General features: G+C 34.7%; 1 protein-coding gene across 4 annotated transcripts in view; it reads left to right on the forward strand.

Moving 5' to 3' along the window:
• Nucleotides 1-19,014, forward strand: part of UBE3A (ubiquitin protein ligase E3A) — a 90,485-nt gene that overhangs the window by 53,168 nt on the left and 18,303 nt on the right. For all 4 annotated transcript variants that reach the window (XM_060005525.1, XM_060005524.1, XM_060005523.1 and 1 more), the window contains 2 exons: nucleotides 5,148-5,452; nucleotides 11,426-12,672. In XM_060005525.1, coding sequence (XP_059861508.1) covers nucleotides 5,148-5,452; nucleotides 11,426-12,672 — 1,552 coding nt within the window. The remainder of the gene's footprint in view (nucleotides 1-5,147; nucleotides 5,453-11,425; nucleotides 12,673-19,014) is intronic.

Here is a 19,014-nt window from a genome sequence, read left to right on the forward strand (position 1 = left end):
TGTTCTTGTATTCATTGTTTATTTTCCAACTTCCTACTAAGTTCAATTTAAGATCATTTTCCACTAACATCTCTTATATTGTTGGCAGCTGTTTCAGTGGTTCTGATTCCAGTGGTTTGCCATTGGTATAGGAACATTAAACATACTTTCCTAGTATTTGTGTCCTCGACAGGCAAATTAAGTTGCTGTGTATAATGTGGTCAGAGTTTAACTCTTGTATTTATCATTATTATTATAGGGTTTTGTTTGTTTTTGTTAAGTACCGGACTGTTCCAAAAACAGAGTCGGCAAATGTGGTATTAGTACCATTGATGATGTTGACATTGGTTTTCCTTTTCCTCCCCTGATGGCTGAAACCATTTCCTCTGCCATTTGATCTGCTGTCTAAAAAGTTACAATACGGCAACAGTATTTTCCCCTAGTGTTTTACTTCGAAAACTTCCAAACATGCAGGTAAATTGAAAGAATTGCACAGTTGATGCCATATGCCTGTCATCTACATTCTACCTTTAATATTTACAGTGCTTTATCATATGTCCACCCTTCTATTTATCAATCCATCTTCCCCCCCCCATACATTTCAAAGTTAATTGCTGACATCAGTACACTTCCCCCTAAGGTGAAACCATTTTTAAAAGATTTCCGCCAAGTTTTCTAGAGTAACTCTGGCTCTCTATATTATTATTCCACAGAACATTTATTTGTAGGACTGTCTCACTGATTCAGTCATAGAAGTAAAAGAAGTCAGTGGAAAGTATTACCTGTTTTCAATGTGTAAGTAATCTCAAGAGCGTTGAGAGCGCTATCACTAAATGTCACTTGACTTGATAAGAAAAAATCCCTTTATAAAAAATCAGTATATTATAAAGTATAATACTTGGTTTGTTTTTTACATAGAAGAAAAGGCAGTGAGATGTGAGGAAATTATAGAAAGTTAGCCATAGCCCCTCTTGGGGTAGTTTTGAATGACAGATAAGGTGTCACTAAAGGGGACCCCATTGGGAAAAGATGTCTCTTCATTTCTTTCCTTTTTTCTATTTCACTTTCTTCTTCTTTTTTCTCTCCTCATCTCTTCTTTACCTTTCTTTTTCCCTCTCTCCTTTGTTTTTTGAAATCATACTTGAGGGAGTTATACATTTTACTGCATAAAATGATTTGCTGAGGGAAAAGAAAGAGTAGGAGGCCATGTGATTGGATGGAAGTGTCACTGGAGGGCAGAAAGCACAGTCTCTAAATTAAGAGTTGGGAAATTTTTTCTGTAAAGGCCAGGTGGTATTTATTTTAGGCTCTGCAGGCTGTACAGTCTCTGTTAAAACTACTCAACTCTGCTGTTGTAATGTGGAAACAGCAGTAGACAATATGTAAATGAATGAGCTTGGCTATGTTCTAGTAAGACTTTGTGGATGCTAAAATTTGAATTTCGTGTAATTTTTACATGTCACAAAATGTTATTCTTTTACTGACTTTTTCAACCATTTAAAATTTAAAAACCAAACAAGCTATAAAAAAATAGGTGGCATGCTAGATTTGGTCCATAAGCTATGATTTGGCAACTTGATGTATAGGGATTAACCTTGTACAGGTTATTTACCAAAATGTCATTATTAGTGTACATATTCCCAATGTAGAGCTTTTTTATGTGCTCTGAATTAGATGGGGATACAGAATTATATACAGGTAGTTCAAGGTGTCACTGAAGTGAGGAAAGAAGAAAAATACTTGGTGTAGTTGATTCCACTAATAACATGGAGGTTCTGTCTTGGCCTCCTTTCAGTCCTGTTTCATCAGTCTAGCTGCCGTTTCTAAGTCTTGGGGCAGCAAAGCAGATCAAATAGAGGGGCCTACTTTTATATTAAATCTACCCTTAGTGGTATTAAAAGCCCAAGTTTTGAGTCAAACCTGGGTTCAGATCTCTTACTAGATATGTAACTTGTTAGGTAGCAGCTCTGAGCATCAGCAGAATGCAGGTTAATATAGCTAATCATAGACTTGTGAGGATGCTAATAAAAATTGTAACAATAATGGTGGCTAACTATGTGCCATAATTACTATGTGCCATGCAGTGTTCTAAGCACTTTATTATATATTAACTCATTTAATTCTCTCACAGCCATAATAATTCTTCTGTATGCCATCATTTTTAAGATGAGGAAACTGAGACACAGGAAGTTAAGTAAACTCATTCAAGGTGACATAGTTATTAAGTGGCAGAGCCAGCATGTGAACTTGGGCAATCTGGCCTCAGAGTGTGAACTTTTAACTTCTAGGGTTTATTGTCGTCTAAAGCAAGAACATCTGTAAGCCTAGCACGTAGGTCTTCAACAAATTATAAATATATTAAATTTACAGAATATAGTGCTACCTGTTCTTCAGGAAACTGTGTTCTTGTGTGATACCAGGTATGCATAAATTTGAGATTCAAATTATGATTTTTCAGAAGGCATTTTACTTTTTTCAATTACACATTATTTATGGGATTTTTTTTCCATAAAAGTTTTTAGTACTACTATTGTTAAGAATTATTTTGAAATGTATCACCTGTAAGACAATATAGTAGAAACGACTTACACTCTGAAGCTGGAAGACCTCTGGACTCCTGCTCTCATCCTAGTTCTGCACTTTCCTTTGTGCAACCTTGGATACGTGATTTGACTCTTTCAGTTCTGTCTCCTTTTTTGGCTGTGGCCTGAAGATCATCCTCAAAGTCATGGGATTCAGATGAGATAACCTATGTGAAAGTCCCTTGCAGTGTGTCCAGTATGTTACCAGGCATTCAACAAATTATAGTTCCTTGCTCACCTCCCTATTAACAGATTTAGAACTGAAAGGAGTCTTAAAGATGGGAAACTTAGGCCCAGAGTTGTTCAGATAGTACAGCTACTTTGATTCTTAAAGCCGGTTTTCTGATTTCTCAGTCTTGTTCTGTTTTTAATGTTCACACTTGTTTATGTATTACATTCAGAAGCATTATGTGTATGACTGGTATTTTTTGGTTTGTTTGTTTTTTTAGGACAATAAGAAAAATAGCTAGACTGTTTTGGTATTTTGATTTTTGAAACTAATCTTTAAAAACTCATATGGACAATTTAGTAAACCTTGAGGCCATTCAAATCATGTATATGAAGTTTTGAAACCACTAACATTTTCCCTTTTCATATTCATTAATTTTAATATACAAGTAGCATGTTATAGAAAAAATAAATTGCAAGCAAAATGATAGAATAATTTAAAAAACTGATTCAATCACATTATTCAGGGAAATGACGGTTAACACTTTGAAATAAAAATGGCTTCATATGACACTACTTTGTAACAGTCTTTTACAATTAAAAGATCAATTAGTGATCTATGCCAAATTCAGATCTTGATAATTTTTGTTTATTCCATTGTGTGAATGGTTATCAGTTCATTTTAGTAATCTATTTTTGGGCATGACAATTTTTTTTCCAGGTTTTGTAGAAACAAAATTGTCCAATTATTTTCACCCAAAATGGGATCTTTGATTCATATGGTTCATCCTCTGATTCATTTTTAAGACTTTTGATAAATGTTCATAATTTTCTTCCAGAAAGGAAATACATACTTATTTACATTCTCACTAGGGAAAGCTATAGCGTTTTGGAAGAAGAATAGCAGTGTATGGTATAAGCCTTGTAAATTCTATATTTCTCTTTCTTTACATGTTGTCACTTTAGTATTTTGCACAGTGATATATCTGAAATAATACGTTTTAATTTTCAGGAGTGGAATTGTTTATAGCTACATATAATAAAATATCTAAGTGCGTTTTGTGGGTTTTTCTTTTTTCTCTGTTCGCATGCATTGAGTGGTAAATTTGCATGGAACATATGAAAAACAGCACCAGAATGAATTGAATGTGTTTGAGTTATTACTGTTTGTCACTTACCTTGATAGTTTAGAGACAAAGTCCTACTTTTGACACAAAATTGGACTTATTAGTGTGTCTCTTATTTGTCTTCTTGTAAGTTGTTCAGTTTCTCATGATTAACAAGATGTATCTCATGATTAACAAGATGTATCTCACGATTAACAAGATGTAAATTCTAATACCATTTGCCATTTAGTCCTACATGTTTGTGAGATCATTGTAGGAACATTTTGAGAATTAAATTAGATAAATTATTTTTTAAATAGTTTTGATTATTTGTAGTTTTTATTCCTGCATGTCTATTTGGAAACAAAAGGAATAGCTGTGAATTATGTTTTTTTGGATCCAGTCGACTACTCAAGTTATGGTGATCTCATATCATCAATAGTAGAAGTATAGATCTTAAGAGTTGGAATAAGCCATAGAGATAGAAATTAGTCCAGCTTCTTGCTTGATGAAATAACCCCTTCTTCAATATCCTTGCTAGGTCTGCTAGAAGAGCCATAATGGAACATTAATTCGCATACTTTATGTTCACAAAGTAAGAGTAACATAAGATTTTGCTCTAAAAGGAATTTAAAATATTCCATGTTCCTATGACATGGTATTAATGAGGAAGTTTACTGATACCTTTTGGGTTCAAAATTGTATGTTTTGAGCCACTTTCTTGTAATATAACACAAGGTTTGGATATTTTATTTATAAATTTCTTTTTAAATCTTCCGTATAGTAGATAATGGGGGGGGGGGTCCTTCTTTGTTCCACATAGAAGTTCTATGTTAACTGTAAGTCAAGTATTTACAGGCTGCTGAAACAAAATGGTGATTATATAAAGGAAAGCTGGATTGATACTTTAAATAGACTCTCATTTTCTTAATGTTAATTTTTAAAGTGATAGAATACTAAAACTCTTAGTCATAAAACTTGTGATTTTCAGCTGTGGTGCTAAACAATTGAAGCACATCAAACAAGCGCCCCTCCACTGCGCCCCAAACCAAAGGAAAGCATATTATATTAAAACAATGATTTTTGACAAGCATTGATATTCTTTATCATATGTCTTAGGAAATAAGTATCACATATTTCACCAGTTAAAAGTTTTGTGTAAATAGTGTATCTCCATTTTCTATACCTCATCTTAATACACAGGTTTATTACTTCAGTGCTTGACTAACTTCTGCCTTGTTGATGATCTGTTGAGCTTTGTACCTGAGAGCTCTACTAATCACTGTGCTTATTGTTTGAATGTTTGGTACAGGAAGCGAGCAGCTGCAAAACATCTAATAGAACGCTACTACCACCAGTTAACTGAGGGCTGTGGAAATGACGCCTGCACGAATGAGTTTTGTGCTTCCTGTCCAACTTTTCGTCGTATGGATAACAATGCAGCAGCTATTAAAGCCCTTGAGCTTTATAAGATTAATGCAAAACTCTGTGATCCTCATCCCTCCAAGAAAGGAGCAAGCTCAGCTTACCTTGAAAACTCTAAAGGTGCCCCTAACAACTGCTCTGACATGAAAATGAACAAGAAGGATGGACAAGGAGCAAGAGATGATTTTAAAGGTAAGACGTTCTATTTTTAATTGAGAATTTTGGACTGAAAACCACATTGGAGATTTTCAAAATGTGTGAGGTGTTGCTGTTTGCTTTTTTTGTCTCATTTTTGACCTTCGGACATGATAGTATGGTGGAATCGATTTTTTATTGTGATAGAGGACAGAACTAATAGTTGAGTTAATGATTTCACTCTGTTTTACTGTTCCGATGATCTTTAATTAGAAGCAGATTATATTCCCCAAAGTTCCTTTGCTAATGGATTGATTAGAAATTTTAAATATTTTCCACTAGGAAAAATGTATTAAGTAGTAGTTAATAACCTAAACTAGGCCACAAAGTCATTTAGATGTTGGAATAGCTGGACTAAATATCTGGCATGCATTTTGGAACCCGAGCACTATACAGTGAAAGTAGCAGACTGATTAGTGGTCTTTTTCTGTTTCTGAAGGCAAGGCAAAATGTTGTTAATAGTTACCTGAGAAATAATCAATTTTTCTTTCTAATGTATTCTTCCTATATCCTGCTCACCTTCTCCCAGGCATTTGGCACGCTGATACTGCCAAGAATCATTACCTAACAATGGTGGTCTTGCCCAAGCCTTATTTTTCTTTCTAAATGATGCTGTATTTCAATACTTTTAAAATTTTTTCTCTTTTTAATAAACTTCAAGCTTTCTTTTTCCCAGTGAAGGCAAATCGGTATTAGAAACAAGTTAATCAGATTTTTGAATGACTGACAGTCCTACCAGAGGTAATTGTATTTTAAAAGAGGAAGCTTTTTGTTTAGGATATATAGAAGTTAGATACTACCTCTAAAGTTTTCAGTAACGTCATTTGAATCAAGTTTAAATTAATTAGTGAAATGGAATTGTGTTAATAGCTTCTACTCTGTTTCCATAATAAAGCTGTTTTCATAACTTTATTACAGCTTATTGCATGAATATTTCTATTCCATGAATTAGCTCACACACCAGATAAATAAGTGAACGTTGTCAATATGTTAATGTGGAAGTTGCATTATACACATTTCCCCAGCAAGTGTGCACCATAAGAACAGCCGTTACTGTGAATGTAGGATGTGCTGCCACAGTTGAAGGCAGGAAGCCATATGGGGGTTATAGTGCAGGATGGACGTACCCATCTTCTTTTTGGCTATGTGGTTCATTTTAGAGGTACTTATTGGGTGATTATCCTCAGTCTTTGTGTACTGTTTAAGCTCAAGTTTATATAATTTAGCAGTTCATTGTACTTTCTTCCAACATACTACACTCTTTCCCCCCTGCGCCCTTTTTCCTGCAACATCTGTATTTACTATAGTATATTTTTACTAGGAATTATAAATATATTAACTGCACTAGTACTTTCATTTTGAGTGTTAATTATATATGTTAGCTCTAGTTACAAAGTTTCAGGTGTTGAATAGTCTGCCCCAAACTCTCTTTTTGCATAAGAATTTAAGTTTAAAATTTTATAGATTGAGTATTTTTCAAATACACATATATCATAAAATATACAGGTATGTCATACAAAAATGTCTCATTTATTGTTTTCTCAGTAGAATACCTCCTTTTATTGATACCCAAACGTTAATGAATGTTTATATTTCAAAATGCAGTGTTTTTTAACTAAGTTACATTTATGTCTGAAAAACTCAGTTTAACATTTTAAACAAAACACCACGTGAATAAAGTATTGGTATATTTTATGTAGAATTAGTAGAATGTCAGAATCACTTGAAGATGTTCTGAAGAGCATGTCATGCCAACAGAGGGTGCGTGGGTCTAGAACGCTGCTTATCCGTGAGATAAGCCATATTTACTACATGCAAGGCAACTCTTTGTTAACGTTATTATTTGATGATTAGGATACAGAGTGTCCTGTGTCCTAACTGGATAGTTATTTATAATAGATAGTTACTATGTTTTGGTTACATTTTAAGAAATTAGGTGTTTTTTGTTTTTTGGGCCTGGTCTCATAAGAACATATTATAATTTTTTCCAACTAAAGTAGTGCGAAATAAGCTCCCAGTTAGCAGTTTCACACACTTCAGGAAGAGGTTACTGAAGTTTAGCAGAAGATGCCTAAATATCCTGAATAGAACAAACCTTAAGGATCCGTTCTTAAAGAGTTATGGCCCATAAAAGAAGGTGTTGACAGTCTGGTAGCAAGGACCAAAGATTAGATTCGTGGTGTGATAAAATTTGGTATTTTTGTGGTTCAGTTTTTGGAAGCTGCTCATTCACTGACCATTTGCATTTTGTATTATCTTTTACTATGAAGCAAATACAAAAGCAGAAGTAGGAATCATATTAAGAAATTTTATATGTGTTCATTACAAGTATAAGGGTCCATTTGACACAATGAAGATAGGATTATCTACATGACTCTAAAATTATCCTCTGCCTAAGTATTTGATGACAAGGCTGTCACTCTTTTGATTAAAGGGATTAAGACTTTTGTCAGTAATATTGTTTTACCAGTACATCTTCTTAGAGTTAACAGACAAAATACATCATTTGTTCTCTTTCCTGTAAAATAACATATCTGAATAGTTAATTCAAAATGGCAAAACCTCTTTATTTGGGGTGCTACATTTTTATTTCTTCCACAGTTCGATAATTTTTACTGGCCTGTATGAAAAGTGGTCTCAAAATATTAGTAAACACTTTTTTTTTTTTAATTTGAAGGACAGTTTTATAATTTGTAGAGACCTGTATAGTCTTTGCTTGGGTAATTTGAAAATTATATTAGTTAGCTTATTTTGTACATCTGCTAATAAGAATAAATGATTTTTTTTTCTACTCAAAGTATGAGTTAGTCATATTTGTCTCATTTATCAGGAAAACAAATCCTGAGAAGTCCACCAGTAGGCTTCCACTTAGGTCACTGGCAGACCTGTGTCACATACCGCCCCCAATGCAAGTGAGGATTGGAATACTAGTGTTTAGTTTTCAGTTTCTATCACAATGGCATGTCGGGGTAAAGATGGTGAATAGATTTGGAGTTAGCCAGCCTAAAGTGTCTGCCCAGATATATTAGCTGGAGGTTGAGAGAGCAGTTTCAGAGGATCACATTTCAGATACAGAACAATGATAGCACTTGCTTTGGAGTTAGAAGTAATTGCAATGAAAATTTAAGTTGATATAGCCATGTAAACTAAACTGCTATTAATCAGGACACAAAAGTCTTGGGGTATTACCCAGCGTTACTCAGCTTTCTGTTAGTTGAGAATGAGATCTTGTGGTCGGTCATTAGAGGTTTCATATCCTTTTGGTAATCGGTTAGTCTTACCTGTCAAACATTTGAGTACTTTGAGTAATGCCAGACATGTTTTATAGTCATTAGGGATCACACACAATGCGCGTGCGCGCACACGCACACACGCTTGCGCACATGCGCACTCCCAGCCACCCCCTTTCAGGGTTTTTGAATTATCTCTGCCCAGAGCATTCGTTGTTTTCTTTGCTATTAGAATTGATTTATAAAGTGAAATTTGGTTATCTTCTGTTTAAAGGCTGTTTTCACTTCTTTTATTAATGTAGTTATTTGACTACAGGATTGAAATATTTTTACTTCTGTATTTTCATTTAAAATACAATCGTTTATGCTCCTGCTTATTGCATGCAATAAATTGTTGACTGTTAAAACATTTTATTTTATATCTAGTAATCTAATATTCATGCAAGTCATAACAAAAAATAGTGTTATTGGGTTATATTTCTCAGCTTTGGTAGGTGAAATTTTGTAATTATATAGGCTTATCTCAGAAAATAAGTGAGAGAATGTAGGGTGGGTTTGGTTTTTTTGATAACATTATGAGGGTAGAGTACATTATAGCTAAGCTAATTTTCATTTTAAAATTGTTAGTTTTTTTCTTTTTTTTTCTTTTTTTTTTTTAGTTGAAACTCATGGTAAGTGCCAGGGAGTTTTATGATATGAGGTGTTGAATCAACCCACTGCCTATTGTATGATATTCCCAACCATTGGGATTTACTACTCTTTGAGTTTGAATGTTTTACATTGTTTTTCACTCCAGTCATTGTACTCGGTAACTTCTTTGAAAAAAGTCAAACATTATGAAAGCTCATATTAAACTGCACAAAATAAATCAACATTTGAGTAAGATGAGAACTTGCAGTTTTAGGAAACAGCATGTTAAAATTCATTTTTGTGTGTGTGCTTGTATTTTCTCGAGTAAGAAAAGTGTAAGAGAAGGAACACATGGAGTTTTTCTTTCTTTTTCTGATGTATTTCATGCAGTGGCACTCACCTTAAGCACTCATGCATTCTGTAACCTCCAAACTTACTCTGTTCCTCTCAAGGGAGTATATGTATAGATTTAAATTTTGTTGTTAAAGAGAATGGGAGCTGTAGGTTTATCTGGTTTTGTCTGAAAGCGAATAATAGCAAATGTAAAAAGTCTAATGGCAAAAGCTGACAGTGGAGGCCTAAGCCACTATATTTTAAGACAGATATGAGAAGGAAGTAAAATGAATTCCAGCAAACTGCAACAAACTCTTTCACCCCTGCAACTGTCCATGGCTCCAGAGATTTTTATCTCAAAAAGTCCTTGAAGTATTTTCTTCTTTGTTTCTTCTGTGACTTCATTAGAATTTTAATTTGTTAACATTACGGTAACTCTGAAAATGTGTAGTAAGTTGATATTCAGTCTGGCCTTTCAGGGCCTGCTGTCATTTTTGCCTTTTATGATGTTATTTCTTTATGGGGAAGAATGGATATAATAGAAAATCATAATAAAACTCCCATGGATTTGAATACTACAAGCTGTAAAAACAGTGGTAATATATCATTTTAGGGGGGAGATGGTCATTACGTGTACTTTAAAGACTCTGAAGGCAAGATGGGGAAAATGAAAGGCTTCTCTACTTGTAAGGATCAGCTAGAATACAATATTAAGTAGACCCCAGAAAGAATACTAGCTTATTACAAACAGTGGAAATTTGTTTCTAGCTCATCTAACAGCCATAATATTTTAGACTGGCAGAGAGTTCTGGTTCATGCAGTCATTCAGAGTTGCAGCTGTAATGGCACTATCTTTAACACACGAGTTTCAGAACCATCCTGGACGCATCATCCCATTAGCCAGAAGGAGAAAAGCATTAGCCTGAAAGTAGCACTTATCTCAAAAAGCTGGGAAAGCTGGAGAATGTGTCCAACTCTGTGCCCAGGAAGGAGACGAAACAGATTTTGGTGACTACATAGTAGTCTGTTTCACTTGTCTGCTCATAAGTTGCCTTCTTCCCACCCTATTGTTTTCACTGCTTTGTAACTATTTCCTGTCACTGTGTAAGATTTATTCCAACCTGGCTGCAGATGGCAGTGTCTGTCAACTTCAGAGCTTATGGGAAATGATATATTAATCCTTCTCAGTCACCCACAGAATGGCCACCCTGAAAAAAAACTAAGACTCAGAAAGGAAGACTCAGAAAGGAACTAGTCTGGTTTTAGGACAAGGGCTGTTTCCAAAAGAGGACTCTGAAGAGATCTTTATTAAAACCTTGCCTTCCTAGTCTTTTGAAACAGAGTAGTGAAATAAGGAAGAAACCTCTCAGAAAAATAGTGGTGTTTCTGCTCTAAAGTAAAGCGAAGTTGTAAGAGGTATATTGTGATGAGTCGGCACATGATATCTTGGTTCATATTTACAGTTAAAACTGCACGTTAATATATACCATCATTGTGAAAATGAGCTTGAGCTCATTAAAAGCTATATATAAGAATACATATAGAATGTAAAAGAATGAGTAAAATTGTTAATATTAGTAGTACATTGAAAAAAATAGGTAAGCATATTTTGTTGGTTGAACCTAAGTATTAAGATACTTTTTAAGAGTTGTAAATCATAAATGGTATTTATTGCAAAATGTTTGGCAATTTTATTTTTCACTAGAACTTATTAAAAGAAAGCAAACATACATATATATTATGAAAATAAATGTTCTCTTTTTTCCTAATTTTCTAGATGTGACTTACCTAACAGAAGAGACGGTATATGAAATTCTAGAATTATGTAGAGAGAGGGAGGATTATTCCCCTTTAATTCGTGTTATTGGAAGAGTTTTTTCTAGTGCTGAGGCATTGGTACAAAGCTTTCGGAAAGTCAAACAACACACCAAGGAAGAACTGAAATCTCTTCAAGGAAAGGATGAAGACAAAGATGAAGATGAAAAGGAAAAAGCTGCATGTTCTGCTGCAGCTATGGAAGAAGATTCAGAAGCATCTTCCTCAAGGATAAGTGATAGCTCACAAGGAGATAACAACTTACAAAAATTAGGTCCTGACGATGTGTCTGTGGATATTGAGGCCATTAGAAGGGTCTACACCAGATTGCTCTCTAATGAAAAAATAGAAACTGCCTTTCTCAATGCACTTGTGTATTTGTCACCTAATGTGGAATGTGACTTGACATATCACAATGTATACTCCCGAGATCCTAATTATCTGAATTTATTCATTATTGTCATGGAGAATAGAAATCTCCACAGTCCTGAATATCTGGAAATGGCTTTGCCACTGTTTTGCAAAGCAATGAGTAAGCTACCCCTTGCAGCCCAAGGAAAACTGGTCAGACTGTGGTCTAAATACAGCGCAGACCAGATTCGGAGAATGATGGAAACATTTCAACAGCTTATTACATACAAAGTCATAAGCACTGACTTTAACAATCGAAATCTAGTGAATGATGATGATGCTATTGTTGCTGCTTCCAAGTGCTTGAAAATGGTTTACTATGCAAATGTAGTGGGAGGGGAAGTGGACACAAATCATAATGAAGAAGATGATGAAGAGCCCATTCCTGAGTCCAGTGAATTGACACTTCAGGAGCTATTGGGAGAAGAAAGAAGGAACAAGAAAGGTCCTCGAGTGGACCCACTAGAAACTGAACTTGCTGTTAAAACTCTGGATTGTCGAAAACCACTTATCCCTTTTGAAGAGTTTATTAATGAACCACTGAATGATGTTCTAGAAATGGATAAAGATTATACTTTTTTCAAAGTAGAAACAGAGAACAAATTCTCTTTTATGACATGTCCCTTTATATTGAATGCTGTCACAAAGAATTTGGGATTGTATTATGACAATAGAATTCGCATGTACAGTGAACGAAGAATCACTGTTCTCTACAGCTTAGTTCAAGGACAGCAGTTGAATCCATATTTGAGACTCAAAGTCAGACGTGACCACATCATAGATGATGCCCTCGTCCGGGTAAGTTGGGCTACTGTTTAAAAATTAGTACTAGATTGAATACCTAATGATGGGGAGACTGTGATACAGTTCAGTGAATTCATTTTATAAGTGACTCTTTGGGGGGAAAATGTATGTATATGATTATATAGTATAGGAACACATGGACTTTTTTATTGTAAATGTAAGTACTATATTTTTGTTGCTCCTGTCCAAGTTCATAAATGTTCCACAAAATATTGGTTGTCTTGTGTCATGATCACTCTCTCTTTGAAAAAGAATAAATTTTCTAAATCTTGACAACTAACCCCCAAAGTTTTGTCATTCAGAAGAGAAGTGGATGTTGCAGAGCACAGAAACTAGGGGGTTGTGGAGATACCCAATAATAAGTATGAATGTAAAGTCTTAATAGGGAGAAATGGTAGAATAAAACCACACCATGAAATAATAAGTGGTGTCTAAAAATGCCACCATGTGAGGTTGAGTATTGCATTATTGTGAGGTTAATGAAGTGACCCGGGCAGGTGGTGCATGCTGCTGGTAGGAGTTCCTGCGGGGTCACTCAGAAGGTCCCTGTTTGGCACTGCCTGACTGTAGTAGTTTCTTCCTACTTAAATATACATATGGACTACACCAGGTCTTGGAGTTGGTTGGAACTTCTGGGAAAACAGCAACGATTCCAGGAATCTTGTAATTAGTGATGTCTGTATTATCAACCCAATCCAGGGAGATTGAACTGGGAGAATACTGAGAACACAGGTACCCACCTTCTAGTTCCCTGTTTCTCCAGATGGGTTGCTTTTTGTTCATTCCTTCCCTCCACAGAAAATAAGAATTTTAGTGCCCCCATTTAAGAATGTAAGCCTTTCCAGAAGACAGAAACCAATTGCCAATCACATTGTACCAACATTTACATTTGTTATAGGGTTCTTTATCACAGGATTTTATTGTATTTATAATATTAGATGTACCTGGCATTGCTAGTTCTTTTTCATCGACTTCAAGTAAAATTTAATGGCAACTAAAATTAAGATATAGTCAGTCTTCTATACTAATAAAGGAAAAGAACCCATGACACAGATAACTAGAAAGTAATGAAATTTATTTCAAAATATATTTTAGTTGTAGAATGGATTTATCTAAATCTGAGAATTTATAAAACTAAACCAGTGGAAAAAGTTGTTTGACATCTTAGAAATTTAAAAGTTGCAGAGGTTCTGTGCTTCTTTTCTTTGTTACCGTTTTTTTTTTTTTTTTTTAATACCAAATAGGTCTCTAATGTTGAAAAAGGATTCTTCATTATTTAAGCAACTCAGGCAGTTTTTCACCAGAGACAGAAAGGGGCAGTAGTTGCTTAGAGTAATTATTGCTTGCTTGCTCTCTGGTGCCCTTTTAATTTTACTTTAGTAGTTTTGAGCTACATGAATAAGTCTGACTTAATATACTTAATAACAGATCATCACACAGCCAGCAACTTATTTTCCATAGTTTAGCAGAATGATAGGGTATTGTATAAGGGTGTGATGATATTTTATGGAAAGCACGTTGAGGTCTATCTATGAATTTCCATTGTTAGAGCAGAACTACAAATCCCCAAACTACACATTTTATCTTTGTCTTCTTGGGTTAGGATCTTTTCATCTGTTTCCAAAAGCTGTACCTGGCCTTTAAAAGCAATGAAATTACTCTCTGTGACATTCAATCCAGAATTTTAAAAAAATGTCTACCTTTCTTAGCTGCCTTCTCAGAAATCTACTGAGCCTTACTGTCTTCCCCCACACCATCCCATTTCCCCCCCCAGTAAAGCAAGACTAAGAACCTACGAAACTTTAGGTGCTTATTGTATACTTACTTTATTCTATTTTTAAAATTATCCTCTAGAATTTTGAGGAAACAACCATTTTAGTTTATAAGGATGTCCTTTGAGCAAGTGTTAGGGTAAAGTTAACTGTGAGCTTTTAAATTATGCTAACAAATTGTTTTTTTAGTGAGTTCAGCTTAATTATGTCAAAGCTAAATATTATCAATTTACCTATTATAAACTAGGATTCACTAGATAATATCTGTACTTGAATATTACCACTTCAGAAACCCTTTGTGTGAGGCACTTTGCTAAGCAATAGAGATGTAAAGATGAATCATGACCACTGAGGAGCTTCTTAGGGGTACACATTAAGCAGATTTTACTGCTAACTTTCTTCCTCCCATCTCGTCCCTCCCTTCCTTCCTCCCCACTCCCTCCCTCCCTCCCTCCCCTTCTTTCCTTCTTTAATAACACAGTGTGAAAAGGTTAAAAAATAAAAAGCATCAGAATAGGTCTTGGAAGTCAAATTGATAATCTGCCAATTTTGGGGAAACATTCCTAGCAGGTGATGATAATGATAAAGTTATAGTGTTTTAGTAACAAAAAGTAGTTTAAGGTGATCCTCTCAGGTACACTCTCAGAAGTACTGATGGATTTTCAACATCTTATTCCCCAGTAAGATCTACTTTGCCTTTTTTTTTTTTTTTTTTTTTTTTGCTGTACGCGGGCCTCTCACTGTTGTGGCCTCTCCTGTTGCGGAGCACAGGCTCTGGACGCGCAGGCTCAGCGGCCATGGCTCACGGGCCCAGCCACTCCGTGGCATGTGGGATCTTCCCAGACCGGAGCACGAACCCGTGTCCCCTGCATCGGCAGGTGGACTCTGAACCACTGTGCCACCAGGGAAGCCCTACTTTGCCTTTTTTAAGCCTCATCTTTTTATATAACAGTTTGACAAACAAAATAAACCTATTGACCACTTTCTTATGACCTGCTAATTTTGAACTACAGAGTAGGGTCAGGAAGAGAAGAGGAAATGAGAAACTTTGTGGTGTGCTCAATATTAATAATTAAATAATCAAGGTTATAGGACCTTAGACTTTAAGAGCTAAAGGGAGCCTTGGAGCTCATCTACTCGTTAGTTTATAAATGAGGCCTGGAAAATAGTGACTATTTCCTGGAAACAATGGCACTCTTGAGTATTTCTGTTGGGTCTTATTTTTCAGTTATTAATTGTAAGACTGACTAGCTTGGAGGGAGCGGTAGTAACTTAATGATTATAGATTTTTTTTTATTTAAAGAAAAATATATTCCTTGCTTTCATGTACCATATAATTCAAACCAGAGTAGCAAATTGTTTCCTAACTGGAGTTTTTAGAGGAACTGTTTTTGATGACAATAAGAGTATTAGTGTTTACAATATTTTATCAAACCTGAGATATCTTCACTGGTTGTAGGACACACTTTTATTTTAATACAGCTAAAAAGAACAAATGCTGCCAATTTAGTTTTGAGACGCTGTCAATTTTATGTTATATCCTGATTTCAGAGATGTTAAAATATGAAAACAAAAGCAAATTTTAAAAATCAATGAAATGTAATATATAAGTTGTCTTTCCACAAATAGATATCAGAATCGTTTAAAAACTACCCCTACAGGGGCTTCCCTGGTGGCGCAGTGGTTGAGAGTCCGCCTGCCGATGCAGGGGACACGGGTTCGTGCCCCGGTCTGGGAAGATCCCACATGCCGTGGAGTGACTGGGCCTGTGAGCCATGGCCGCTGGGCTTGCGCGTCCGGAGCCTGTGCTCCGCAACGGGAGAGGCCACAGCAGTGAGAGGCCTGCGTACTGAAAAAAAAACTACCCCTAACCCTTAAATTACTGGAATATTTCTCCCTAGGACTTATTTTCACTACTTTTTGTTGTTCCGTAGGAAATAGTACAGTGATAAACGGGCTCAGAACTCAGCTTTCATTTGAATGAGAACGATCCTAATGTGATGAGGTTTTTATGGTATTTTGCTAATAACATTTATCTATTTGTGTGTTCTTTTAAATTATCTTTTAGATAATTTGTCATTTTTTTCTTAGACAAAACATCTTCAAGGTAAGAAGATGTAAAAAAAAATTTTTTTTAATTACCTTTTATGTTAGGAAATTGAGTTAAGGGTATGAGTATTTTGGAAGACAGTATTGCTTGTCTGTGAGGTGCCCCAAACTGCCTTCGTATCTGAATGAGAGATTTGTTTAAAAAAAAAAAAAAATCCAAAGTTCAACCCTCTAGAGATTCAGATTAGGAGCTCTCGTGTATAGCCTAGGAATATATATTTCTGTTAGTAACCCCAGGTATTCTGATAAAGCCAGACTGGAAACCAGTATTTGGGAGATGGCTGTTTGTACAAGTTTATATATACATATTTATTGAGGCCATTTTTATATACAATTACATGTTTAGGAACTGGCAGGCTTTAAGAGAGTGATGAGGATTGTAGGCATAGGGGTAAGGGGTGATATGAGACTTGGTTCAGATTAGTCAGGGAGTCCTAGAATTTTGAGTAGAGATCTAAAGACCAAAAGAAATGGCTGTGATGTAGAATTGGATAGGAAAGTCCAAAAATAAGAACTAGAACATATTAAAGGTGATAGGTACAAATGCAAGCCCTACTGCCAAGAGGTTATGCTCAACCTCTTCTAAAAATCACTCACTCATTTTATTCTGGGCTCTGCTATACCAATACTGTCTAACCCAGTCCCCAGCATTTTTCTTGATAGACACCCTTAGTTATTATTGAAACAAAACTTGATTCTTGTCAATTGACCTACAGTGCTTTAGGAGTAAGATTATTCTGTGCTCCTTTAGGTATGTTTAATTGTATCATCTACATTCACTATATTGTGCTTAATGCAATGGCCATTATAGTTTCTTAAGATTTATTCTAATTGAATTGAAGAATTTCATACCTGATTTTTGTCCTTTAATTAGAACAAGAGAGTGAAATAGATCTACATAGATTCATCGTAAAATAGTTTAAAGCAATGAAACTTGTCAAACTTCTTAGTTGTTACATGCGAGGAAAATGAAACTCAGATTCTGACCTACAGAAATTAATAACAGAATTGGAAGTAGAACTCAGGGTTCCTGGTCTCACAGGCAGATGTGATTATATGATTTGGCTGTTACCCAGACATCTAAACTTTATATTTAAGATAAACAACTTTTCCTAATCTCTTTACAGAGAAATGAAAAAGCTAAATATACCCAGGTGATCTAAAAATCTCATTCCAGTCAATAGTTTTAATGTACTCACTAGCAAAGTGTTTAAACGTAGATTCTAGTAAGTTGACTGAAGTAGTTTAAGCCAGCCATTCTTATGGATCCTAAGCATTCTTAAGTATTAGGTCTGTTTTATCTGAATACTGCTACTTCTACTTAAATATCCATACCATTAGGAATTTTTTTTTCGACTATGAATCAGGATACATTTGACATAATCTGTCTTTTGCCAGTCTCCATATTAAATTAATACAAAGTGTACTCTAAGAAAACCTATATGTAAAAATCGAGGTCTGTGTACTAAATGAATTTAATTAAAGGATGCATGCAAATTCTCCTTTTTCAGAGTGTTCATTGACATATGCTTCCAATTTCCAAATATTCTCCTGCCTTCAAGATAGCTTTTGATTAAAAAAATTGAATTTTAAATGGTATGTGTCTATTACATAAAGTGATATACCTTTACTATTTAATTCTTAAGTCTTCTCTAATTGAACAATGAATTAGAAGTGCTTGTTTTTAAGAAAAATAAATGCAGTCCATTCATAATGGCCTTTGTCAAAATAATTATTGCTAAATTTTGTTATGTGTTTGTTACCACAAATGTAATTTTTATAAAAGATAGGCTACTGATGTCATAAATTATACCATATTTTAGAGAACCATGTAGTATATCTGAGAATGATAATCTAAAATAAATAATAATGGGAAATTTTCACCCACGGAATTCAGTTGCAGTCTGTTTTTCAAGCCATTCTTTCTGTGAATATTTACATTTGAATATATCCTGATTCTAAAAATAATATATATTTATTGTAATAAAAAAAGATTGAAACATACAGAAGAGCATAACAATGAAAATCACTCAATATTTTAAAAAAGATTGTTGCTAGTCATTGAGGAGAGGCAGTAAAGCATGGTAAAGAGCTTGGTGCCCGGACTAGAATTTCTGTTCTACCATTTACTGACTGACTTGAGCAAGTTTATGAATCTCATTACTTCAGGGTATGCATCTGTAAAATAGGGTTAATAATATTACCGACCTGATAAGATTCTTATGAAGATTAAATGAGTTGATACGTGTAAAGTGTCCTGGCATATTAAGTGCTATATATTGTTTTGTTGTTAATACCGGAATATTTTTGTTCTGTTATAGCTGAGTCGTTAAATTTTCAGCCAAGCCTGAAAAAAATTTGAGAGCCAATAAAACAAACGTAATAATAAGAGCTAGTATTTTTTTTTTTTTTTTTTTTTTTTGTGGTACGTGGGCTTCTCATTGTTGTGGCCTCT

The sequence above is a fragment of the Delphinus delphis genome, chromosome 2 (genome assembly GCF_949987515.2).
Source record: "Delphinus delphis chromosome 2, mDelDel1.2, whole genome shotgun sequence".
Classification (NCBI taxonomy): domain Eukaryota; kingdom Metazoa; phylum Chordata; class Mammalia; order Artiodactyla; family Delphinidae; genus Delphinus; species Delphinus delphis.